At 40.5% G+C, this 24,859-nt stretch overlaps 1 protein-coding gene across 6 annotated transcripts in view; it reads right to left on the minus strand.

Annotated features, from left to right (window-relative positions):
• Positions 1-24,859, minus strand: part of TJP2 (tight junction protein 2) — a 135,045-nt gene that overhangs the window by 96,227 nt on the left and 13,959 nt on the right. For 3 of the 6 annotated variants that reach the window (XM_066368028.1, XM_066368030.1, XM_066368031.1), the window contains exon 2: positions 2,101-2,221. The exons of 1 other annotated variant lie outside the window; for it this stretch is intronic. Coding sequence is in view for 2 of the 5 variants with exons in the window: in XM_066368024.1 (XP_066224121.1) it covers positions 2,101-2,221; positions 9,023-9,138 (237 nt within the window). In the remaining 3 variants the exon portion in view is untranslated. Of the gene's footprint in view, positions 1-2,100; positions 2,222-9,022; positions 9,304-24,859 lie in introns of those variants that run through there. 2 more of the 6 variants (XM_066368024.1, XM_066368023.1) reach the window with 2 other exon arrangements.

Raw genomic sequence — 24,859 nt, forward strand, 5'->3', positions numbered from 1 at the left:
ACTACTTGGCCAGGGAAACTCACTTTTTCTAAGCCTATATTATAGGGTGAGTTGGTGATAGCTGTGAGGTACCTAAATTGTCTAACAATGAAAATCCATGTCTAGGAAGTGAGTCTCTGCCCAAACTCTTAGCATTCTTTCTGAAGGCAAAGAGGTGAAGATGGTTTTGCCATGTCAGAATGGTGATCATAAAGCCCCTTGAAGTATCAAGAAACAAACGCCAGGCAAACAGCGCTTTCCAGACTCTAAAATTGAAAAGTAGAGCAGAACAGGTAAAGGCTGATGATCAGAAAGCTCGGGTCAAGGGCAGGATCCACAGGCACCCTCCTCTACCCATGTCAGACATTACTAATAGATCCCAACATTCTTGCTCAACAAACTTGGCCTACAAATCTTGACTTCAGTCAGCTACTACCAATTGAGCAAATCTGGCTTTTGGGAAAAACTCATTATTATCTCTGTTTAGATGTTCAGTCTTCAAGCTCTGTAGAGTTAGTATAGAAACCAGCTAGTATTCTAGGAATCTCACTGAGCTTGGGAGTCAGGGGCTGTGCAGTCTTGGGGAAACCATTTAAAAACATTGAATCTCACTTTCCTTGTGTGCAAAAGAGAGCTGGTAATACTTTCCTCTCAAGGTTGTTCTGAGGATAAACAATATGGGTGAAAGCACCTTGCCCAGTGTCTGGCAAATAAAAGGCTCTTAAATAAATATTTGCTAGATCAGAAACTAGGACATTGTGAGATGCTCTGGGAAAAAATCCTCACCACCCAAGCTTGCCAGATGTTAATTCATCCTAGAAAGGCACCCTTCATGTTGATACATAAAAGAGCTTTGGCATAAGACACTGTCTTGGGAAACCAAACTGATGTGGAAGGGCGGGCATGTGGTTACTAGTACAAGAAAGCAGAACCAGGGAGGTAGGTATCAGGAGGGATTTTGCTTGAGTCTGCAAAAGCCTGCCCTCCAACAGGCTTCAATCCCCTTTTGCCATATTCCATGCTGTTCCTGCAATTCATTTCACTCAATCAGTAGTTCCCACCTAGAAATCTACTTTCAGCAAAACCACTTCTTCTGGTGTCTAGGCAAATATGTCTTCTTCTGTTCAGAACTTTGAAGAGCTCCATATAAATGATCTCATAAACAAACCATTCCCAGCCCTTTTGGTCCCATGGAAAATGAGGACTTCCCCATTCAAGTGTCCGTATTTGGACAATTAGACCCCAAGAAAGGCCTTGGGGATGTGCTCTGCTGGCTATATATGTTAACTCACTTCGCTTTGCATTAACATTCCATTCTTAGAGATGAAGGATGTGGGCTTCAAAATAATTATGACATGTGCCCAAGATCACGCAATTAGACGGCAGAAGCACTGGGATCTGAACAGCTGGGTGCTATTCACACTCCACTGAACTCCAGCTCTGACCTGGAGCTGGAATCCACCTCAGCAGGGGTTGCGAGCTTCAACAGACAGGAATTATGAAACGAGCACATGAAAAACAATTCCAACCCCATTCCAGCCAGCCATCACAGACTGGTCTATAATCAGAGGTTAAAGTGTAACTAAGAACAAACACATCCCAGCATCTGTCAAAATAAAATTTAATACCTTGCAAATCTCACTTAATTCATACTTAAAATTGAATCAGTAGATAATACTCACTCTTAATCTTTCACTAAAAGCTTGTATATAATTAATCTTTAAAAGCCAGTGTGACTAATGTCTTTTATATAATTTTGCTACCTCAGAGAAAATGAGGAAAACGTGACTTATCAGAATGATTTATAACCACAGACATCAAAAGACCTTGCTAGGCATTTATTCTGAACCACAGTAGTTGAACTTAGACGCTTCAGCTGTGAAGAACCTCGATTAACATTCACCCAAAGTTACACTTATCAATTTGGACCATAAATGCAGGCAAGATGTTTCTATTCTTCGGTAAATAGGATATTACATTTCCCGTGATATTAAACAATTTCTCTATCAGAAACATTGAAAATAGTGGCTTTGAGTACCTCAAGGATGTGAAATAATTTACATCAAATTTTGGTAGTGGAGAGCCAGTAACTAAGTTGATGAGAGACAAAAAAGCAAGTACCCGGTGAAGCAGACGATCCACCCGCACAAGTCTGTGGTTCGTGGAGCGCTCGGGCCAGGAATTGCAGCCGGGCTGCCGGTCCCACTCACAGGGAGATTGTAACAACGTGGCACTCCGCACCCTGGAAGAGACAGTGTTGTTAAAGAACCAACAGGGTCGTCCCCAGCCCAGTGAGATCTTGGGAAATGCACTGAAGTTCAACTACTGTACAATTCACCATTTATATGATGGCTTATAGGATATTCAGAGTTGTATAACCATCACCACAATCAATTTTAGAACATTTTCGCTATTTCTTTTTTTTTTTTTAAGTGAGAGGAAGGGAGATAGTGAGACAGACTCCCACGTGTGCCCCAACTGGGATCCACCTGGCAACCCCTGTCTGGGGCTGATGCTCCAACCAACTGAGCTATCCTCAATACACAGGGCCAATGCTGGAACCAATCGAGCCACTGGCTGCAGGAAAGGAAGAGGGAGAGAAGGGGAGAAAGAGGAGGAGAGAAGTAGATGGTTGCTTCTCTGTGTGCCCTGACTGGGAATCAAACCTGGGATGTCCAGATCTGACCTGTGGTGGCACAGTGGATAAAGCGTCGACCTGGAACACTAAGGTCTTCGGTTCAAAACCCTGGGCTTGCCTGGTCAAGGCACATAAGGGAGTAGATAGATGCTTTCTATTCCTCCTCTCTTCTCTCTATCTCTCTTCTCTAAAATAAACTTTTAAAAAATTTAAAAAATTCAAACCTGGGACATCCATACACGGGGCCAACACTCTATATCCACTAAGCCAACCAGCCAGGGTGATTCTCACTATTTCAAAAGAGAAAACCCTTAAGCACTGGTCAGTTGACACAGTGGTAGAGGGTCAGCCTGGCATGTGGATATTCTGGGTTTTATTCCCAGTCAGGGCACATAGGAGAAGCAACCATCTACTTCTCCACTTCTCTTGCTCCTCTCCCCCTCCTCACCCCTGCAACCATGGCTCAATTGGCTCCAGTGAGTTGGTCCCTGATACTGAGGATGGCTCAGTGTCCATTGCGCCAGGCACTAAAAATAGCTCAGTTAAGGAGCAACAGATTAACACCCCAGATAAGCAGAGCATTGCTCCATAGGGGGCTTGCCAGGTGGATCCAGGTCAGGGCACATGCAGAAGTCTGTCTCTCTGCCTCCCCTACTTTCACTTAATTTTTTTTAAAAACCCTTATATATTACCTACCATTCCCTAATTCCCTCTCTTCATCACACCCTGACCCTAGGCAACCATCAATCTAATTTTTGTCTCTATAAATTTACCTCTTCTGGAAATTTCATTAAATGAACTCATACATTATGGGACCTTTTGTGACTGGCTTCTTCGACTTAGCATAATATTTTTAAGTTTCATCCATGTTATAGCATGTATCAACACTTCATTTCATTTTATGGCCAAATAATATTTTTTTGTATAGATATATCTTATCACTACATCAGCTGACAAACATTTGGGTTGTCCCCATTGTCTATTTTGACTATCTTGGCTATTATGAACATGCATGCCCAGTGTTCGTGTGGATATTTTCATTTTTCCCAGATCTAAATCTAGGAGTGGAATTGCTGTCTCTAATGTTTTCAGTCTTCAACAATTAGAGAGAATGAGCACCCAAGTAAAATCTGGCACCAGCCAACTTTACCTGAGGGTCATCCTGAGAAACAAGATCTTACAAGAATTCTCTATTCAGGTTAAAAAAATACTCAGCAGGTCAGAAATGTATTTAGAGAAAGCTTCTCTTAATTGTGATAAAATACACTTAACATAAAACTTACCATTTTAACGTATACAACAAAGAAGACATTTTAAATGAAGTGGGAATCCATTTTGCACAGCATTTGTAATAACGACTCCTCTCTCCATGTGTGGTCTGCCCACAAGCAGAAAAGACGGCAAATGCTATTCCTTTTTACCCCTTACCCTTAGAAAATCCAACAAGTAGCCTTTCTGGGCATTTTTATTAATCCTGCCTGTGTCTTTCAAACAGCACAGGGCAACCAGCTCTCTTCAGGGCTGGGCCCTAGCAGCTTGGCTCAGGGCAGTCACAGGGAACTCTCCCAGTGGGAGGAAGAATGTGGCTTCTCACCAGTTCTGGACATACTCCTCTGTTTGTGAGACAAAGTGATATTGTGACATGTGTGCAAAACACTCTCTACACAATGCAAGAGAAATAAAAGATAGTGTCAGTTTTATTTGTGCAGGCAGGGGACACATTTCCCTTTTTCCGGGACCAGCAGAGAATAGAGTCCCGGGCTAAAGCAAGGCCATGTGGATATCCTACAAAAGAAGCAACAGGATTAGAGCCCACCTCAAAGGTGGGTTCTTTTATTGCTTCCAAACATAAATGGTCAGCTAATCGAGATGGGTTCGGTTATGCTCTTGACCTTGATATGAAATTTTCCTACAGGTATCAGCTCTAAGGAAAGCTTGCTTCTCTGGCTCGTCTTTTAATTAAATCAGTTTTCCACACATCTATGACACCCTCATTTTAACTCTCTTTTATGAAAGAAAACTTTTCTGAAGTTTTCGACATGTGTAGGAACCACCAATAACAAGCAGCCATTTCCAACATACACCTTCATTGACTAGGACCACCTTTCAATTAAGGAAAACTTTGGCAGGAAGAACTCAGTTATATCACTGGTTTGCAATAGTATTAACGAATACGTGAAATTTGTAAAATTATTCTCAGGTAACATGAGTGAGAGCTAGAAAACTACAAAATTTTACCAGGAAAGTCCATAGGCAGCTCACTTGTTTTGTGTTTTGGTGTCATTTTCTTTTTTATATATATTTTTTCTTCATTTTAACTATATTAAGCATGGAAAAATATTTGCTGAGCACCTACTATGTGCCAGACATATGCATATCTTTACAAATCCTCCAATCTGAGTTTCCGTGAACTTGCAACGTTCAGCCAAAATGTTGGTAGCTGGTGGTTTGGGCTGATCATGTGACTGCACTGTTTGCAAAGCAGCAAGTGAAGGACCGCCCTGTTAGCAGACAACGAGAACAAGGACAAAAAGGAGGAGAGAGCTGGAGCTGGTGCTGAATGACTTCCAGGACGTTTTGATAACTGAATCACGACCTGACTTCCCATTATGTTTTAAAATGCAAGAGCAGCTGCTCTTGAACACTACAGTTTTACAAGGACAGCAGGTCCTCGAACATGTTGAACAATGTCATTTCTTTCAATCTGTATATGTTATCATGTTTATTAAAAAAAAAAAAATCACGCCACGCAGTGGATAGAGCATTGGCTTGGGACACTGAGGACCCAGGTTCGAAACCCTGAGGTCACCGGCTTGAGTGCAGGATCGTCCAGCTTGAGCACAGGCTCACCAGCCTGAGTATCGGATCATTGACATGACCCCATGGTCACTGGCTTGAGCCTGAAGGTCACTGGCTAGAGCAAGGGGTACTAGTTCGACTGAAGCCACCCAGTCAAGGCACATATGAGAAGCAAACAATGAACAACTACAGTGCCACAACCATAAGCTGATGCTTCTCATTTCTTTCCCTTCCTGTCTGTTAGTCTGTCTCTCTCTCATAATTCTTGGAAGAAATATTGGCTACACTATTTAGTCCACAAGCCCAATGGAAATTTCCATTTAGAATGCCCATGGGCAGGTTTTTCTCTGTAGAAGCTCAGCCAGCCACCTGAGGTATTGGTCAGGTATTGGGACTCAAAGGCCTTAGGAAATCAGAAAGTTCAAGGTCAAGAAAAAGCAAGTAGGATATGATGAAAAGCACTTCTCTTGCTGCTGGCTCCTCAAAGTGTGGTGGACTAAAGCATTAGCATCATGTGGCCCATCTACTGGGCTCACCTGAACTGACAGCATCACCTGGCAGCTTACTAAAATGCAGACTGTCAGGCCCCACCATAACCACAAAATTAAAATCTGTATTTTAACAGAGTGATTCTTATGCACATTAATGTTTGAGAAATAAGACTATTAGGTGCCTCTGAAAGCTTTGGAACTGATTAATAAAATGAAAGTAGAAACTAACCCACCCCAACATAGCCAGAAAGGAGAGTTTACTACCAGCTTAGTGACGGCTATTAGTATGTCCAAAGGAAGACTATGTCAGGTGACAAGGCAATAACAAACCAAAAAATGGGGACCGCAAAATAGCATTTGGTCCATGTGTATTCAAAGTACTACAGATACAACGAAGATCTTGTTGTCCTATGGTATACTTCTGTTTTCACCAGGCTTAAGGGAATGTTTTCTTTATTTACTTATTTATTTTATTTAGAAATTTAACTTAATGGGTGACATTAATCAGTAAGAGTACATAGGTTTCGGGTGAACATTTCTATAGCATCTGAACTGTTGGGAATATACTCTTTTTTTTATAAAAAAGGAACATTCCCTTCCTTTAATAAGGATCAAGATGGAATGAATAATTTGACTTCTCTTTGGCATGACTTGGCGAAATGAGGAGAAGCAGAGATGGTTCTACTTAGGATATTTACTCATTCTAATTGCTGGAAAAGGTCACCTCCAAAAAGAAATGAATGATTTGAAAATCAATTCACACAGCTTAATCATGTGCTTTGTTTAGGGTGAATCTCTTAATGAATCACCCTGAGCCAGAAACTAAGAGCATCCAGTTGCTGTCTGAGAGCCAAGCCCTCAATCATGACTCAAATGAGGCTGAGTTTCACAACTGTAAAATTTAAAGGCTAAACAAAAATTAAGGAATGGTAAATATATAGGCCAAATGTTGCAGCTCCCCGATTCTCCAATTATACATACATCCAAAACAAACATCCCTCATCAATCGGGACATTCCTTTCCTGCTAAGCCCAGATCTGGCTTCAGGGTCTTTCCTAACTTTATATTCTAAGCAGCCTACATATCAACTGGCTTTGGTGTGCCATATGAAACTTATTTACCATCCCTGACAAAACGTTCTTCCAGCTCTAATTATCCATCATTCTAGGACAAAAGTCCAGGGTTACAGTATGTCCAATCTCAAGGGCCTACTTAAAGAGCTACAATTTGATCATTACAATATGCTTTCTGTACTCCCATTAAAGAACATTAATCCACTTGGACTATCTTAGAGTCACTATATGCCCCTTGGCCTTCCACACATATAAACACTTCCATTTACTTGTTTAAAACAATCACTGATTGATTTTAGAGAGAGGAGAAGGGGGAGAGAGAGAGAGAGAGAGACATTAGTCTGTTTCTGTATGTGCTCTGACTGGGGATCGAACCGGTAATCTCTGCATAGCAGGACAATGCTCTAATCAACCAAGCTATCTGGCCAGGGCATTCTTCCTTTCACTTTTTTTGTTTTGTTTTGTTTTGTTTTGTTTTGTGAGAGAGAGACAGAGAAAGACAAGCAGACAGAAAGGGATAAAGATGAGAATTATCAATTCATAGTTGTGGCACTTTAGTTGTTCATTCATTGCTTTTCATACATGCCTGGACCAGGGGGCTCCAGCCAAGCCAGTGACCCCTTGCTCAAGCCAGCACCGTTGGGCCTAAGCTAGCAACACTGGGATTCAAGCCAGCAATCACAGCATCATGTTGATGATCCCACACTCATGCCAGCAACCCTGTGCTCAAGCTGGAGAGCCTGCGCTCAAGCCAGTGACCTTGGGGTTTCGAACCTGGGTCCTCAGCGTCCCAGGTCAACCCTCTATCCACTGCACTACCACCTAGTCAGGCTACTTTTTAAGAGCAGAATAACACAATAATTGTAATAATAATAATGCTGTCTTAGGATTCCATTCTAAATCATCCCTAAAATTTCTGAAAGAAATATCTCATTTATTTCTAATTAAAATTACCTTTGACAGATGTAGTTATCTTCTACCTAAATCATATGTCCCAACAGCAGCACTAGGGACATTTTGGGCTGGATAATTCTTTGTTGCCAGGGACTAGCCTTTCATTTTAAGATCTCTGGCCTCGACCTACTACATACCAGTCGCACCTACCCTTCGAGGTGCGTAACACATTTTGTAACACATTTTGTAACAAAAATGTGCCCAGACATTACCAAATGCCCCCCGGGGAGAAAATCCCTCTATCACCACAACGCCCCCATCCTGCCCCAATTGAGAACCTAAATAATTATAGTAATTATCTTAGAGAGATGAGACTATGGGTGATTTCCCCCCCCTAATTTTTCTGCATTTTCTAAATCTTCCATAATAAATACAAATTGTTTATATGATTTTTTTTAAGTGGCTTTCTACTTTTTAAAAACATATTACTAATTACACAGATACCTTGAATGGATTCTTGGGTGAGTGCCAATGGGTGGCTCATTCAGTTTTGAAAATTAAATTCAGTCCCTAAAAATACCACCACACAAGCACCTTAAAGTAAGCTTTTCCACAATGTGTAAAAGACACAAGAAAGGGACTTCAGGGGAAAAGTCAGGACTGAAGCCTCTAACCATTCAGAAAACAATGTCTAAACCTTCTTGAATGGGGTAAATCAATGGGGCTTTAGAAAAAGATGTGAACTAAAAACTGCTATTTCAAGAAAACTATTTCCCTGAAACATAGCCTACACATCCACTTTATCCAGAGAAATACTTGCATAGTAGAAAAAAAAAATAAGGCACGTTTACTTCATCTTTAAGAATTGCTACATTGCCAGACCATGGAAAAATTTCAACATCAGAAAATTAAAATATCTGGTTGTAAAAATCAACTCTAGACCTCCTCATTGTCTTGGCTATTACACCAGGAATTTCCTAGAGTATGATTACCGTTAATTTCATTACAAACTATTTTTAAATCTATGGGAAGGCCACATCTGCCAAGTTCTCAATGAAGAAGCCAACATTTATTGCCCCTAGACAGACCTTTTTCTCCATCTCGCCCCCCACACACCCACCGGGCATCTTCTGGCCTCCTCTGCTTACCCGGGGTGCTGCCAAAGGTTCACGTGCCTTCTGCTTTCAGGTAGAAGTTCTCTTTTGTTAAGAGGGGTGATACCAACTGCAGCTTCCAGAATACCCATGTATTTTTTGTACCTCATCTTGTCTTTGTCTCTCTCTCTCTCACACACACACACTACAAGGTCTTGCAAATTTCGCTCACTGTTCAGCTGAAGCAACAGAGATAATCCGCAATACGGGAAGCTGGAAGCCGCTGCACTTTTAGATGCTCTGTGATTCCTGAGCCAGAATTATTACAGTCTAAGTGGGGGGTATAGGAGGGGGTCAGGCTGAGCCAAACCAAGGATAAATAAAGAAAAGGCTCAGATTTCCCTGCAACGTCAGTATTATATAAGACGAAAGAATTTTGAATATAAAACACTAATGAAAATGATGTGCAGGGAGAGCATGGTTCTAAACCCAGCAATCTAAGGTGAACTCTCCAATTAATCCGCACATAAATCTTTGAGGCCGATAATCCTTCCAGTACTAATGGCCAGGAGGTGATTTATCTCAAGGTCTGATAATAATTGGTCCAAAAAGCCTGTGTGCCACTGGAGGAACTAAAATCAGAAGCGGATCTGCTCCTTCTATAGAAACCTCTCTCTAAAAGGCTGCATGCCCTGTAACAAATAAAGGAAGTCCAGGTGTCATTTTATAGCAATACATTTCTTTTTTCTTCTTCTTTTCCAAGTGAGAGGAGGGGTGATAGACAGACTTCTGAATGTGCATCGACTGGGATCTATTCAGCAGCCCCCATCTAGGGCCAATGCTCTGCCCATCTGGGGCCATGCTTGCAACCTAGCTATTTTTAGTGCCTGAGATGGAGGCTCCATGGAGCCATCCTCAACACATGCCTGGGCCAATACACTGGAACCAATTGAGCCATGGCTGCTGGAGGGGAAGAGAGGGGGAGAAGGAAGAGGTAGAGAAGCAGATGGTCACTTCTCCTGTGTGCCCTGACCAGGAACTGAACCTGGGACATCCATGCACCGCGTGGACACTCCACCACTGAGCCAACCAGCCAGGGCCAGCAATGCATTTCTGAGTGCTATAAACTCTTTGCTGCAGGCAATAGCAAAAATTAATTCATTGAGAACCAATTCTGTTTTGGATTTTTGTTTGTTTTAAATATTTTTTATAATACCTCTAGAACCCAACATAGGTGAGCTGTGCTAGCATGAAAATACATGGTTTGGAGATGTTCAGACACTACCCACTCCCCTTTTTTCTACAAGTGTCTCCTCTCAGCTTTTAGGACCTTTCTGGCCCATTTTCCATGGGGTAAAAGTTGGACAATCCATCATAGTGGCCCACCTAATGGGTCATGGTACACAGGACCTAGACTAGGTTGAACAGTCTCCCCTGGGATGAAAATATGACATTCCAAGAGAAATGTCCTCTCATTAGAGTTGCTAACCAAGGCTGATAAGTTAGGACTGCTGGAGGTCATGGTCCCCCTCATATAGAGAGGACTCATCACTAGTACTTGAGAAAAAAAACAGTACCAATGGAAGTTTCTTTTTATTTTCCTTTTGTTCTTTTAATCTGCATGACCTAAATCGGTAGTCTCCAAAGTAGTGTGCACACACCAACAATATTTGTGGTATGAAAAAAATATTAAACCATCTAGCTCCCATTTTCTCTCATCCATTAAATTTTAGTTTGAATATTTATATTTTTAGAAGTTCATATTCACTGGCTCTGGCCCCTTGGTTCAGTGGTAGAGCGTCATCCTGGCATGTGGAAGTCCTGGGTTTGCTTCCCGATCAGGGCACACAGGAGAAGTGCCCATCTGTTTCTCTACCCCTCTCCCTTCTCTCTCTCTTTCTTCCTCTCTTTCTCCCCTTTCTGCAGCCATGGATCAAATAGTTAGAGCAAAGTTGGCCCCGGGCACTGAGGATGGCTCCATGGCCTCACCTCAAGAGCCAAAACAGCTCAGCTGTCAAGCAACGAAGCAGCAGCACCAGATGGGCAGAGCATCGCTGGTAGAGGGCTTGCAGGATAGATCCAGGTCCGGGCGCATGTGGGAGTCTGTCTCTCTGCCTCCCTGCCTCTCACTTAATAAAAACAGAAATAAGTAATCAAAAATAAAAAAACCATAAAAGTTCATATGTGCTTTCAACACTAATATATATAAAGGTTAGAGATCAGTAACTTAACTCTGTAACTGCTCAATGAGCCTCAATTTCCCCATTTATAAGATGAGAGGCCTGTCCTTTATGGACAATTGATATTTGACAAAGGAGGTAAGAGCATGCAATGGAGTAAAGACAGTCTCTTTAACAAATTGTGTTGGGAATTTTGGACAGCTAACTGCAAAAAAATAAAACTAGACCACCAACTTACACCATTCACAAAAATAAACTCAAAATGGATAAAAGCCTTAAATGTAAGTCGTGAAACCATAAGCACCTTTAAAGAAAACATAGGCAGTAAGCTCTCCAACATCTCTCGCAGCAATATATTTGCTGATTTATCTCCACAGGCAAGTGAAATAAAGGACAGGATGAACAAATGGGACTATATCAAACTAAAAAGATTTTGCACAGCAAAAGACAATATGAACAAAATAAAAAAACAAACCACACAATGGGAGAACATATTCGACAATATGTCTGTTAAGGGGTTCATAACCAAAATTTATAAAGAACTTCTAAAACTCAACACCAGGAAGACAATCCAATCAAAAATGGGCAAAAGAAATGAATAGACACTTCTCCAAAGAGGACATACAGATGGCCAATAGGCATATGAAAAAATGCTCAACATCACTAATCATTAGAGAAATGCAAATTAAAACCACACTGAGATACCACCTCACACTAGTCAGAATGGCGCTCATCAACAAAACAACACAGAATAAGTGCTGGCGAGGATGTGGAGAAAAGGGAACCCTCCTGCACTGCTGGTGGGAATGCAGACTGGTGCAGCCACTGTGGAAAGCAGTATGGAGATTCCTGAAAAAATTAAAAATCGAACTGCCTTTTGACCCAGCTATCTCATTTTTAGGAATATATCCTAGGAATACCAAGTCACTGATTCAAAAGAAGAAATGCATCCCCATGTTTATTGCAGCATTGTTTACAATAGTCAAGGTCTGGAAACAGCCCAAGTGTCCGTCAGTGGACGAGCAGATTAAAATGCAGGGGTGCATATACACAATGGAATACTATGCGGCCATGAGGAAGAAGGAAATCTTACCTTTTGTGACAACATGGATGGACCTGGAAACTATTATGCTAAGTGAAATAAGCCAGGCAAAGAAAGAAAAATATCTTATGACCTCACTCATTTGAGGAATCCAATGACCAATGTGAACTGAGGAACAGAATAGAGACAGAGGTGGGTTCAAAGGGGCCAGAGGGAAAGTGGACAGAGGGAAAGGGGATGAGAGGATGAGATCAGAGAAGGGAAAGAGATTGGTGAAATTATATATACATAACACAGAGATATAGAGAGCAGGAAAACAAATCCTGGAGGGAAGTGGGGAGGGCATTGGGGGGAGGGGCAAGGGGGATGTTGAGGGGAACACGGGGGTGGGGGGGATGTATTCGGTGGGACACTTGAATCTATATAAACCCAATAAATAAAATCAATTAAAAAAATTAAAAATATCAGAGGCCTGTATAGATGAATGCTAAATTATCATCCAACAACAAAAAAGACTAAGAACTCCCACTTCACTTGGCCTGCTTGTATAGATAATCTGACCACAATAAAGTGGTAAAAACAAGGGATAAAGCCTTTGGATTTGGAATATTTCATTTCTGTAGTATTACTCCCACTGGTTTTTCTGCAAACAATTAGTACCAGTTAGTCACAGGAATTCTTTTATAGGCTGAACTTGGTTGGCGACAGCTGCCACGGCTGAAAAAAGCTCTAATACAGCCCTCATTTAATCATACAGGAAGATGTAATTATACTTACACAATAGGCTTTGTTCTATCAAGTTGTATTTCTAACGACGCGCGATAAAAATTACTCTACAACCCTCTTAAATAAGAAATGAAGCCTGAGCTAAAAAGAAAATATCCATTTAAATCTGTTACCCATTGGAAGCTGTTTTACTACAGTGAAAGTGACATATTTTATAAGTGACATGCCTTAAAGTTCCATTTTTATAGGAATTTTTTATGCATTTAGCACACAACTCTTACAAAGTGCTTCTTATTCGTGATGATCTCATATAAAATTAAAATTGGGTCTTTCATTAGGAAAAGAATTCTGCCTTAGCAAATTAATTAGAAAGAAACTGCTTTTCTCCCATAAAGGAGACTGTTCAGTTTCCTAATTTTATTCATTTTTAAAAACTGTCATCTCTGTATGAACTCCTTCATACATAAAAACATAACACAAGAGGTAAAACATCTAGTCAAAATACCCCTTCCAGACATGTAATTATATGGCATTTTCTTTATACATAGTTTCTGAAATTCTTTGAAATATGTATTAATTTGGTTAATTACCTGAATTCTAGAAATCCTTTACAACTGCAACTCTCTGAGTAAAAATCATTTATCCATATTTTAAAAAATTTAATATCATGTATGATCCAAAATGTCTTTTATGTCATAATGCTCAAGATCAGTGTCTGAATGATCAACATTGAACGTAATTCACAGATCAGGCTGACGTTCTCTTTGAACTGATTATTTTTACTTTATTTCTGCTGGAGGAAAACAATGGGCATCCTCCTCCACTGGGTATTTTAACTGCTCCTGTGCCATAGAAGTATAAAAATGGAAATGAACTAATGCCACAAACAGGCTATTTTACAGGGTGTGGTCTGCTTTTCAGGAAGCTGGGAAAAGCCTTACTAGAAGTAGGAGAGTCAGGGAAAGAGCTATTTTTTTTTCTTTTTTTAAGCTTTACTACAAATAAACCCAATGACTTTACATAAGACATTTCATTCCTCCGCTTAATATCTTCATATATAATATATATTTACATATTTGCTACTCAGGCAATCCATCAGAACACTAAGAAAAACAGGCTACATGTTTAAAAAGAATTATTAAAGAGTTCAAGATTAATTGTGGCTCTCCTAGACTCAGGCCTCTGTAGCCCAAACTAACCCCTTCTCCTCAGTCATCATCAGAATGCACTCACTACTGGGTTTAAATTATTGACGTGAACTGGATGCCACCAAATCTGACATTCCAATTCTGTCCTCCTACTAATCCAATAGATACTGAAACAGCCACTGCCCAGCCCCCAGCAGCAGCGGCCTCTTGCCTTTTCGTTTCCTGTATCCTCCTCCTGATTCTCCTGACCTGAGACCTCGGAGCCATTCTCACCCGTTCTAGTGGCGCTCAGTCATACCAACTCCATCCATGACATAGGGAAAGAGAGCAGTGGTTAAATGGAAAAGCTTGATTTAAATCCCACTACTGCTGTTTATAACACCTTGTAATCTTGTACAAGATACTTAACCCTTCTAAACCTGTTTCATCCTCTGTACAACTGGAATAAGACCATATCACAGGGGCAGTTTTAATAATGAATTAGATAATGTTACATGCATCCATGGATGTCAGCTCCTCATCTCTTCCCTCCCTTTCACTCTCCCATCTGTTCTTCTGTTCCCAACACCTCTTCAAGAATTCTTCCTCAGTCCTCATTTCTCTGCAGGCAAGAACAAGGTGTACTTGCAAACCTGACCCTCCCTTGCAGCTACAGCTGCCTTTGACACCTAGTGAAAGAACCAAAGAAGTCCAATGCGGAGCGGTGTCCGAGGAAAAACGGAGACTGGAAGGCTCGCTGGCTGAAGGGTACAAGGACCCAGGGGTTCAAGGAGTCATGGAGACCCTTAAAAAGAGAGGAACTTTGGGCCTTGGGGTCCAGTTCAGGGGGTACCCACCAACTAAGGAGGTTCTTCCTTACAATATTCCCGGATTTTAAACCTCTGCTACAGAGTAATTAAAAGTAAAAAGTATTACAAACAACTACATGCCAACAAATTGAACAATCTGGAAGAAATCAATAAATTCCCAGAAACATACACTCTCCGAAAACTGAATAAAAAGAAACAGAAAATCTGAACAGAGCAATTATAACTAATCAAATTAAAGCAGTAATCAAAAGTTGGAGGTATCACAATGCCCAATATCAAACTATACCACGAGGCATTGTGATCAAAATAGCCTGGTACTGGCATAAAAACAGGCACATAGCCTTACTATGGTGGCGCAGTGGATAAAGCATCAACCTGGAATGCTGAGGTCGCCAGTTCAAATCCCTGGGTTTGCCCAGTCAGGGCACATATGGAAGTTGATGCTTCCTGTTCCTCCCTCCTTCTTTCTCTCTCTTCTCTCTAAAATGAATTAATAAAGTCTTTAAAAATATTAATTAAAAAATATTAAATAATACTTCACAAAAAACAGTAAAACTCTTAAGATATTTCCATTTTCCTTCTTGACTGGCATCCTCACTTGAATTTTTTCCCCCTGTGGATGGAATAAACATTAGTACGGGTATTTAGAATGCTCTGTTGGACAGATGAGTGTTAAAAAAGAGTAAGGAATATAAATTTGTGATTTCCACATTAGGCTGCTGCCCAGGCACCCACCTTAGAGAGAACCCTGATTACAAGTGCCATTTTAACAAGCGGTTCCCCGAACTCAACAAAAAATTAGGTATTGGTTCTGCCAAACCGGTGCAAACCAGCTGAATCCTACCACTGGACACAACTACAAGTTGATGCTTCTCATCTCTCTCCCTGTCTTTCTCTCTCTCTCTCTTGCTTGCTCACTAAATAGAACTTAAAAAACTCAACACCAGGCTCTGGCCGGTTGGCTCAGTGGTAGAGCATCAGCCTGGCATGCAGGAGTCCCGGGATCGATTCCCGGTCAGGGCACACAGGAGAAGCGCCCATCTGCTTCTCCACCCTTCCCCCTCTCCTTCCTCTCTGTCTCTCTCTTCACCTCCCACAGCCGAGGCTCCATTGGAGCAAAGTTGGCCCAGGCTCTGGGGATGGCTCTATGGCCTCTGCCTCAGGCACTAGAATGGTTCTGGTTGTGGCAGAGCAGCGCCCCAGATGGGCAGAGCATCGCCCCCGGGTGGGCATGCCGGGTGGATCCCAGTCGGGTGCATGCGGGAGTCTGTTTGGCTGCCTCCCCGTTTCCAACTTCAGAAAAATACAAAAAATTTTTAAAAATTAAAAAAAAACCTCAACAACAAAAACAACCAAATTAAAAAATAGGCATAGGACCCGAATAGACACTTCTCTAAAGAGAATATAAAGATGGTGAATAGACATATGAAAAGATGCTCAATGTTGCCCTGGCCGGTTGGCTCAGTGGTAGAGCGTCGGCCTGGCGTGCAGAAGTCCCGGTTCAATTCCCGGCCAGGGCACACAGGAGAGGCGCCCATTTGTCTCTCCACCCCTCCCCCTCTCCTTCCTCTCTGTCTCTCTCTTCCCCTCCCGCAGCGAGGCTCCATTGGAGCAAAGATGGCCCGGGCGCTGGGGATGGCTCTTTGGCCTCTGCCCCAGGCGCTGGAGTGGCTCTGGTCGCAAAAGAGCGACGCCTCGGAGGGGCAGAGCATCGACCCCTGGTGGGCAGAGCGTCGCCCCCTGGTGGCCGTGCCGGGTGGATCCCAGTCGGGCGCATGCGGGAGTCTGTCTGGCTGTCTCTCTCCGTTTCCAGCTTCGGAAAAATACAAGAAAAAAAAAAAAAGATGCTCAATGTCAATAATCATCAGAGAAATGCAGACTAAAACAACGAGATATCACCTCACCCCTGTCAAAATGGCTATTACCAATAAATCAACAATCAAAAAGTACTGGCGAGGATGAGGAGAAAAGGAAACCCTCATGCACTGTTGGGAAGAATGCTGATTGGTGCAACCACTATGGAAAAAAAATGGCGTTACCTCAAAAAGAATAAAAATGGAACTACCTAATAACCTGGCGATTCCACTGTGGGAACACATTCAAATACTAATTTGAAAGAATATATGCACCCCTATGTTCACTGCAGATAAGTTAAGATAGCCAACTTATGGAAACAACCTAAGTGTCCATCAATAGACAAATGGATAAAAAAGAAGTGGTGCATGTATACAATGAAATATGATTTAGCCATAAAAATAAATAAAATCCTGCCATTTGTGACTATATGGATGGTCCTAGAAGGTATGCTAAGTGAAATAAGTCAGGCAGAGAAAGACACATACCATATGATTTCATTTCTATGTGGAATCTTTCTTTTATTGATTTTAATTTATTGTGTTTACATAGATTCTAGTGTTGCCCCGAGTGTAGCCCCCCTCCCCCATATTCCCCTGAACATCTCCCTTTCTCCCCTCCCCATAGCGCCCTCCCCCCTTCCCTTCAGGTTTATCCCATCCTATCATCCCCTTTCCCTCTGTCCTCTTTTCCTCTGGTTTCTTTGATCCCTCCTCTGTCTCAATTCCATTTCTCAGTTCACATTGTTCATTAGATTCCTCAAATGAGTGAAGTCATAAGATATTTTTCTTTTTCTGCCTGGCTCATTTTACTTAACATAATAGTTTCCAGGTCCATCTATGTTGTCGCATAAAGTAAGATTTCCTTCCTTTTCATGGCCCCATAGTATTCCACGTATATATGTACCAAGCTTTTTAATCCACTCGTCCACTGACAGACACTTGGGCTGTTTCCAGAACTTCACTATTGTGAACAATGCTGCAGTAAACATGGGGGTGCATTCCTCCTTTTGAAACAGTGCTTGATGTTCTTGGGGTATATTACTAAAAGTGGGATAGCTGGGTCAAAAGGCAGTTCGATTTTTAATTTTTTTCAGGAATCTCCATACTGGTTTCCATAGTGGCTGCACCAGTCTGCATTCCCACCAGCAGTGCAGGAGGGTTCCCTTTTCTCCACACTTATTCTGTGTTGTTTTGTTGATGAGCGCCATTCTGACTGGTATGTGGTGATATCCCATTGTGGTTTTAATTTTCACTTCTCTAATGACTAGTGATGTTGAGCATTCTTTCATATGCCTTTGGCCATCTGTATGTCCTCTTTGGAGAAGTGTCTATTCATTTCTTTTGCCCATTTTTTTATTAGATTGTCTTCCTGGTGTTGAGTTTTACAAGTTCTTCATAAATTTTGGTTATTAACCCCTTATCAGACATATTGTCGAATATGTTCTCCCATTTGTATACTTTGTCTTTTTATTCTGTTCTTTTTGTCTTTAGCTGAGCAAAAGCTTTTTAGTTTGATATAGTCCTATTTATTTATCCTATCTTTTATTTCACTTGCCCATGGAAATAAATCAGCGAATATATTGCTGCGTGAGATGTTGGAGAGCTTACTGCCTATGTTTTCTTCTAAGATGCTTATGGTTTCACGGCCTACATTTAAGTCTTTTATCCATTTTGAGTTTGTTTCTGTGAATGGTGTAAGTTGGTGGTCTAGTTTCATTTTTTTGCAGGTAGCTGTCCAATTTTCCCAACACCATTTGTTAAAGAGGCTGTCATTACTCCACTGTATGCTCTTACCTCCTTTGTCAAATATCAGTTGTCCATAAAGGTGTGGGTTTATTTCTGGGTTCTCTGTTCTGTTCCATTCATCTATATGCCTGTTCTTATGCCAGTACCAGGCTGTTTTGAGTACAGTGGCCTTGTAGTATAACTTGATTATCAGGAAGTGTGATACCTCCGACTTTATTCTTCCTTTTCAAGATTGCTGAGGTTATTTGTGTTCTTTTTTGATTCCATATATATTTTTGGAATATGTGTTTTATATTTTTGAAGTATGTCATTGGTATTTTAATTGGTATTGCATTGAATTTATAAATTGCTTTGCGTAATACAGACATTTTAATGATGTTTATTCTTCTGATCATTCTATATGCTTCCACTTGTTAGTATCTTCCTTGATTTCTTTTATCAATGTTTTCTAGTTTTCTGAGTACAAGTCTTTAATCTCCTTGGTTAAATTTACTCCTAGGTACTTTATTTTTTTTGTTGCACTAGTGAAGGGAACTGTTTCCTTAATTTCTCTTTCTGACAGTTCATTGTTGGTGTATAAAAATGCCTCTGATTTCTGAGTATTAATTTTATATCCTGCCACCTTGCTGAATTCATTTATCAGGTCCAGTAGTATTTTGACTGAGACTTTAGGGTTTTCTACATACAATATCAAATCATCTGAAAATAATGATAGTTTTACTTCTTCTTTTCCATTTGAATGCCTTTTATTTCTTCTTCTTGTCGATTGCTGTGGCTAGGGCTTCAAGAACTATGTTAAATAAGAGTGGTGAAAGGGGGCATCCCTGCCTTGTTCCTGATCTTAAGGGGATTGCTTTTAATTTTTGCCCATTGAGTATGATGTTGGCTGTGCGTTTGTCACAGATGGCCTTTATCATGTTGAGGTATGTTCCCTGTATTCCCACTTTGCTGAGAGTTTTGATCATGAATGGGTGCTGAATTTTATCAAATGCTTTTTCTGCATCTATTGAAATTATTTCTGCATCTATTGGAATTTTTGTCCTTCCTTTTGTTTATGTAATGAATCACATTGATTGATTTGCAAATATTGTACCAGCCTTGCCTCCCCAGAATAAATTCCACTTGATTATGGTGTATGATTTTTTCATATATTGCTGGATCTGGTTTGCTAACATTTTGTTGAGGATTTTAGCATCTAAATTCATCAGGGATAGTGGCCTAGAATTTTCTTTCTTTGTGTTGTCTTTGCCTGGTTTTGAAATCAGAATTATGCTTGCCTCATAAAGGGAGTTTAGGTCTTCCTTCCTCTTGAATTTTTTGAAATAGCTTGAGAAGGACAGGAGTTAGTTCTTCTTTGAATATTCGGTAAAATTCACTTGTAAAGCCGTCCGGCCCAGGGCTTTTGTTTGATGGGAGTTTTTTGATAATTGTTTCAATCTCATTTGTTGTAATTGGTCTGTTTAGGTTTTCTGATTCCTCCAGATTGATTTTTAAAAGATTATATGTTTCAAGGAATTTGTCCATTTCATCTAGGTTGTCTTAATTTTTTGGCATACAGTTCTTCATAGTATTTTCTTACAATCCTTTGTATTTCTATTGTGCCAGTTGTTATTTCTCCACTCTCATTTCTAATTTTATTTATTTGAGTCCTCTCTCTTTTTTTCTTGGTGAGTCTGGTTAAAGTTTAATCGATCTTGTTTACCTTTTCAAAGAACCAGCTCCTGGTTTCATTGATCCTCTGTATTGTTTCTCTAGCCTCTATGTTATTTATTTCTGCTCTGATCTTTATTATTTCCTTCCTTCTACTACCTCTGGGTTTTACTTGCTGTTCTTCTTCTAGTTCTTTTAGATGCAGGGTTAAGTTGTTTATTTGAGCTTTTTCTAGCTTCTTAAGGTATGCCTGTAATGCTATGAACTTCCCTCTCAGGACTGCTTTTGCTGTGTCTCATACATTTTGAGTTGTTGTATGCTCATTATCATTTGTTTCTAGGAATTTTTTTATTTCTTCTTTGATCTCATTGTTAACCCATTCATTATTTAATAACATGCTATTTAGTTTCCAAGTGTTTGAGTATTTTTCAGTTTTTCTGTTGTTGATTTCTAGTTTCATGCTATTATGATCAGAGAAAATGCTTGATATGATTTCAATCTTCTTAAATTTGTTGAGACCACTTTTGTGCCCTAACATGTGGTCTATCCTAGAGAATGTACCATGAGCGCTTGATAAGAATGTATATTCTGCTGCTTTAGGGTGAAAGGTTCAGAAGATATCTATTAAATCAAGTTGATCTAGTGTGTCCTTTAAGTCTGCTGTTTCTTTATTAATTTTCTTTCTTGAGGATCTATCTAGTGATGTTAGTGGGGTATTGAAATCCCATACTATTACAGTATTGCTGTTGATCTCACCTTTTATATCCATCAAAGTCTACTTTATATATTTAGGTGTTCCTATATTAGGTGTGTAGATATTTATAATGGTTATATCTTCCTGTTGGATTGCTCTCTTTATCATTATGTAGTGACCTTCTTTATCTCTTACTTTAGCCTTGGTTTTAAAGTCCATTTTGTCTGATATAAGTATTGCTACCCCAGCTTTTTTTTTTTCATTTCCATTTGTATGAAATATTTTTTTCTATCCTTTTACCTTCAGTCTATGTACATCTTTTGTTTTGAAGTGTTTCTCTTGTAGACAGCATATGTATGGGTCCTGTTTTCTTATCCACACAACTACCCTACGTCTTTTGATTGGGGAATTTAATCCATTTACATTTAAATTTATTATTGATATGTAGTTGTTTATTGCCATTTTATTCTTTAAAATTGTATTCTACTTTTGCTATATTCTTTCCCCTCTTTGATTTGTTTACAACAGGCCCCTTAACATTTCTTGCAGCATTGGTTTGGTTGTAATGAATTCCTTGAGGGTTTTTTTGTCTGGGAAGCTTTGTATTTCTCCTTCAATTTTAAATGATAGCCTTGCTGGATAAAGTAGTCTTGGTTGTAGGCTCCTGTTCTGCATTACTTTGAATATTTCTTGCCATTCTCTTCTAGCCTCAAATATTTTTGTTGAGAAGTCCGATGTCATCCTTATGGGGGCTCCTTTGTAAATGATAGCCTTTTTTTTCTCTAGCAGCTTGTAATATTTTCTCTTTATCTCCTAGCTTTGGTAATTTAATTATAATGTGTCTTGGTGTAGATTTCTTTGGGTTTTTCTTTAATGGAATTCTCTGAGCTTCTTGAACTTGTGTGACTTTTTCCTACATCAATTTAGGGAAGTTTTCAGCTATGATTTGATTAAACAAAGTCTCTATCCCTTGTTCTTTCTCTTCTTCTTCAGGAACCTCTATGAAGCAGATGTTATTTCTCTTCATGTTGTCACAGAGTTTAGAGTTTCCTCAGACTTTTTGAGTCTCTTTTCTTTTTGCTGCTCTACTTCCATGCCTTTGTTTATCTTGTCCTCTCACTCGCTGATTCGATTCTCAGCTGCATCCATCCTGCTTTTAATTCCTTTCATTGTGATCTTCATTTCTGTTATTGTATTTGTCATTTCTGACTGATTCTTTTTTATTATTTCAATGTTCTTTTTTATACTTGCTATCTCTTTATTTAGTTCTTCATTATGACCATCTATTGTTGTTCTAAGATATTTGAGCATCCTAACAATCATTATTTTAAACTCTGCATCTGGTAATTTGGTTATATATGACTTGTTCAAGTCCTTTTCTGCAGATTTCTCTTGATTCATTTGGGTTGCATTTCTCTGCCTTCCCATTATGCCTGTTTATAAGAAGGGTGTGGTGACTGGAGTCCAATGCATGTGGCCTGTGTCCCCTAGGTGTGGTCTGTCTGCAGGCCCACCACCCCCTCTGCCACTGCCTCAGGCATTTGGGTATTGGCATTGCCAATACCAGCCTGCTGAGGCTGTAGCTGTAGTTTCTGCCTCTCCTCCACGAAAGGGGCTGTGTTCATGTGCCTGGGTCGACAAGACTTGGCTGGCCTCAGTCTCCCACCCCAAAGATGGGACTGAGTGCAGTGCTGGAGCCACAAGCCTCAGCACCGTGGGCATGGTTGAGCACCTTTGCTCAGCCGTGGGTCTCTGCTGGTTCCCAGGCTTTTGCCTTTTCCCCTTATATGTGGAATCTAAAGAAAATAAACAAAATAGAGACAGACTCATAAAAACAGAAAACAAACTGAGCATTGACAGATAGGAGGGGGTATGAGGAACTGGGTGAAAAAGTCGAAGGGATTGAGAAGTACAAATCGACAGTTACAAAATAGTCATGGGATGTAAACTACAACACAGGAAATATGGTCAGTAATATTGTAATAACTATGTATGGTGCCAGGCAGGTAATAGAAATATCGGGGCGGGGGATACTTTGTAAATTATATGTCTAACCACTATGCTGTACACTTAAAACTATATTGCTCACAGGCCCTGGCTGGTTGGCTCAGCGGTAGAGCGTCGGCCTAGTGTGCGGAGGACCCGGGTTTGATTCCCGGCCAGGGCACACAGGAGAGGCACCCATTTGCTTCTCCACCCCTCCACCGCGCTTTCCTCTCTGTCTCTCTCTTCCCCTCCCACAGCCAAGGCTCCATTGGAGCAAAGATGGCCCGGGCGCTGGGGATGGCTCTGTGGCCTCTGCCTCAGGCGCTAGAGTGGCTCTGGTCGCAACATGGCGACGCCCAGGATGGGCAGAGCATCGCCCCCTGGTGGGCAGAGCGTCGCCCCTGGTGGGTGTGCCGGGTGGATCCCGGTCGGGCGCATGCGGGAGTCTGTCTGACTGTCTCTCCCTGTTTCCAGCTTCAGAAAAATGAAAGAAAAAAAAAAAGAAAGAAAAAAAAAACTATATTGCTCACAAAAATTAGGGGATATTTTATCACTTCATATTCATTTTGAAATATCCCCTAATTTTTGTGAGCAGTATAATAATATAAAAGTCATCTGTAATTAAAAAACAAAATGAGCTGTGACTATGAGGAGCTGGAGACCTCCAGTAAAAGATGCAAAGACGTTGAAGAAAAGCTAGAAAGATCCACTCTTCTCAAAGCCATATTCTGTCCCTTGAAAAAAGAGTTCATGACAGTAGCGGGATTCAGCCAATTCGCAGTGGTTCTGCAGACCCGATACCTAATTTTTTGTTGAGTTTTGGGAACCAGTTGTTAAAATGGAACTTGTAATCAGGGCTCTATCTAAGGTGGGTGCCTGGGTGGCCACCCAATGTGGAAATCACAAATTTACACTCCCTACTCTTTTGTAACATTCATCTGCACAACAGCGTATTCTAAGTGCCCATAGTAATAGGTGAAAAAAGTTGCAAGTGAGGAAAAAATTGCCAATCAAGAAGCAATATGGAAATATCTTAAATAACAGTTTTATTTTCTTTTGTCATGTATCATTTAATATTTTTTCATTAAAATTTTAAGACTTTCTCATAACAATCTAGTTTTGTGTGCCTCTTTTATTGTTCTTTAAGTATTAAATGCATGAAATAAACTACCTTTCAGTATATAATTTTTTTATACTTAAAACAGTCATTAGAGCAGAGAACCAGTTGTTAAATTATTTGAATCCCACCACTGGCTCATGATCGAGGCAGGACAAAATCTTCCCCTTTCAAGAACGAAGGTTGCTGACCTGAGACACAAAATAAGTGAAATAGCTATAAGACTTGTGTCACATCAATTCAAGGAGAAGGCAAAATTAATGACCATTTTCTATAAGGAGGAAACTAAGGCTCAGAGTTGAGAAACCTGCTCTGCATTGTACAGCTCCTCAGTGGCACAGCCAATATTCAAACTACTACTCTGTCCTAGTGCCTTCCAGAGTGAGTCCACATGCATCTGATAATCCAGACAGACCCTTTGCTCCCTGACCCTTGGACATTGGGTGCTTCCTCTGAGACAGAAGGCTCTCACCCTCTCCCCTCAGCATCCTCCTGCTGGCTGCAGGCTTTCCTCTTCTCCTCCCCTTTCCCAAATCTGTTCTTTGGTGGATCCAAATGTGGAGTTTGTGGCAAAATACTCCTCCAGAAGGCCCTACCACCACCATTGCCAAGATGGCTTCCCATCAATGGATCACTGTCCTTCTTATCTTCCCCTCATAAGCTGGGTTTTTCCCTAAACACCCCCACACAGAAGATAAAAGTGAGTTACCTCCTGGAGTCACTAAACTAACTTTCATGTGGCCCTAATGGTCAAAGTCCTGAAATGTCACAGGTTTTTAAGTCATTTCATTTTACATTTTCCAGTAACATATTTCTAAATTATCTATATTTTCAGTTTAAAACCCTTAATTTTTTTACTAAATGGTTTTATTTTTTCTCAAATTGCATCTTGATAGTATTATACATTTTAGGATACCTGTTACCATCATTAAGTCTC

Source organism: Saccopteryx leptura, chromosome 2 (genome assembly GCF_036850995.1).
Source record: "Saccopteryx leptura isolate mSacLep1 chromosome 2, mSacLep1_pri_phased_curated, whole genome shotgun sequence".
NCBI classification, from domain to species: Eukaryota; Metazoa; Chordata; class Mammalia; order Chiroptera; family Emballonuridae; genus Saccopteryx; species Saccopteryx leptura.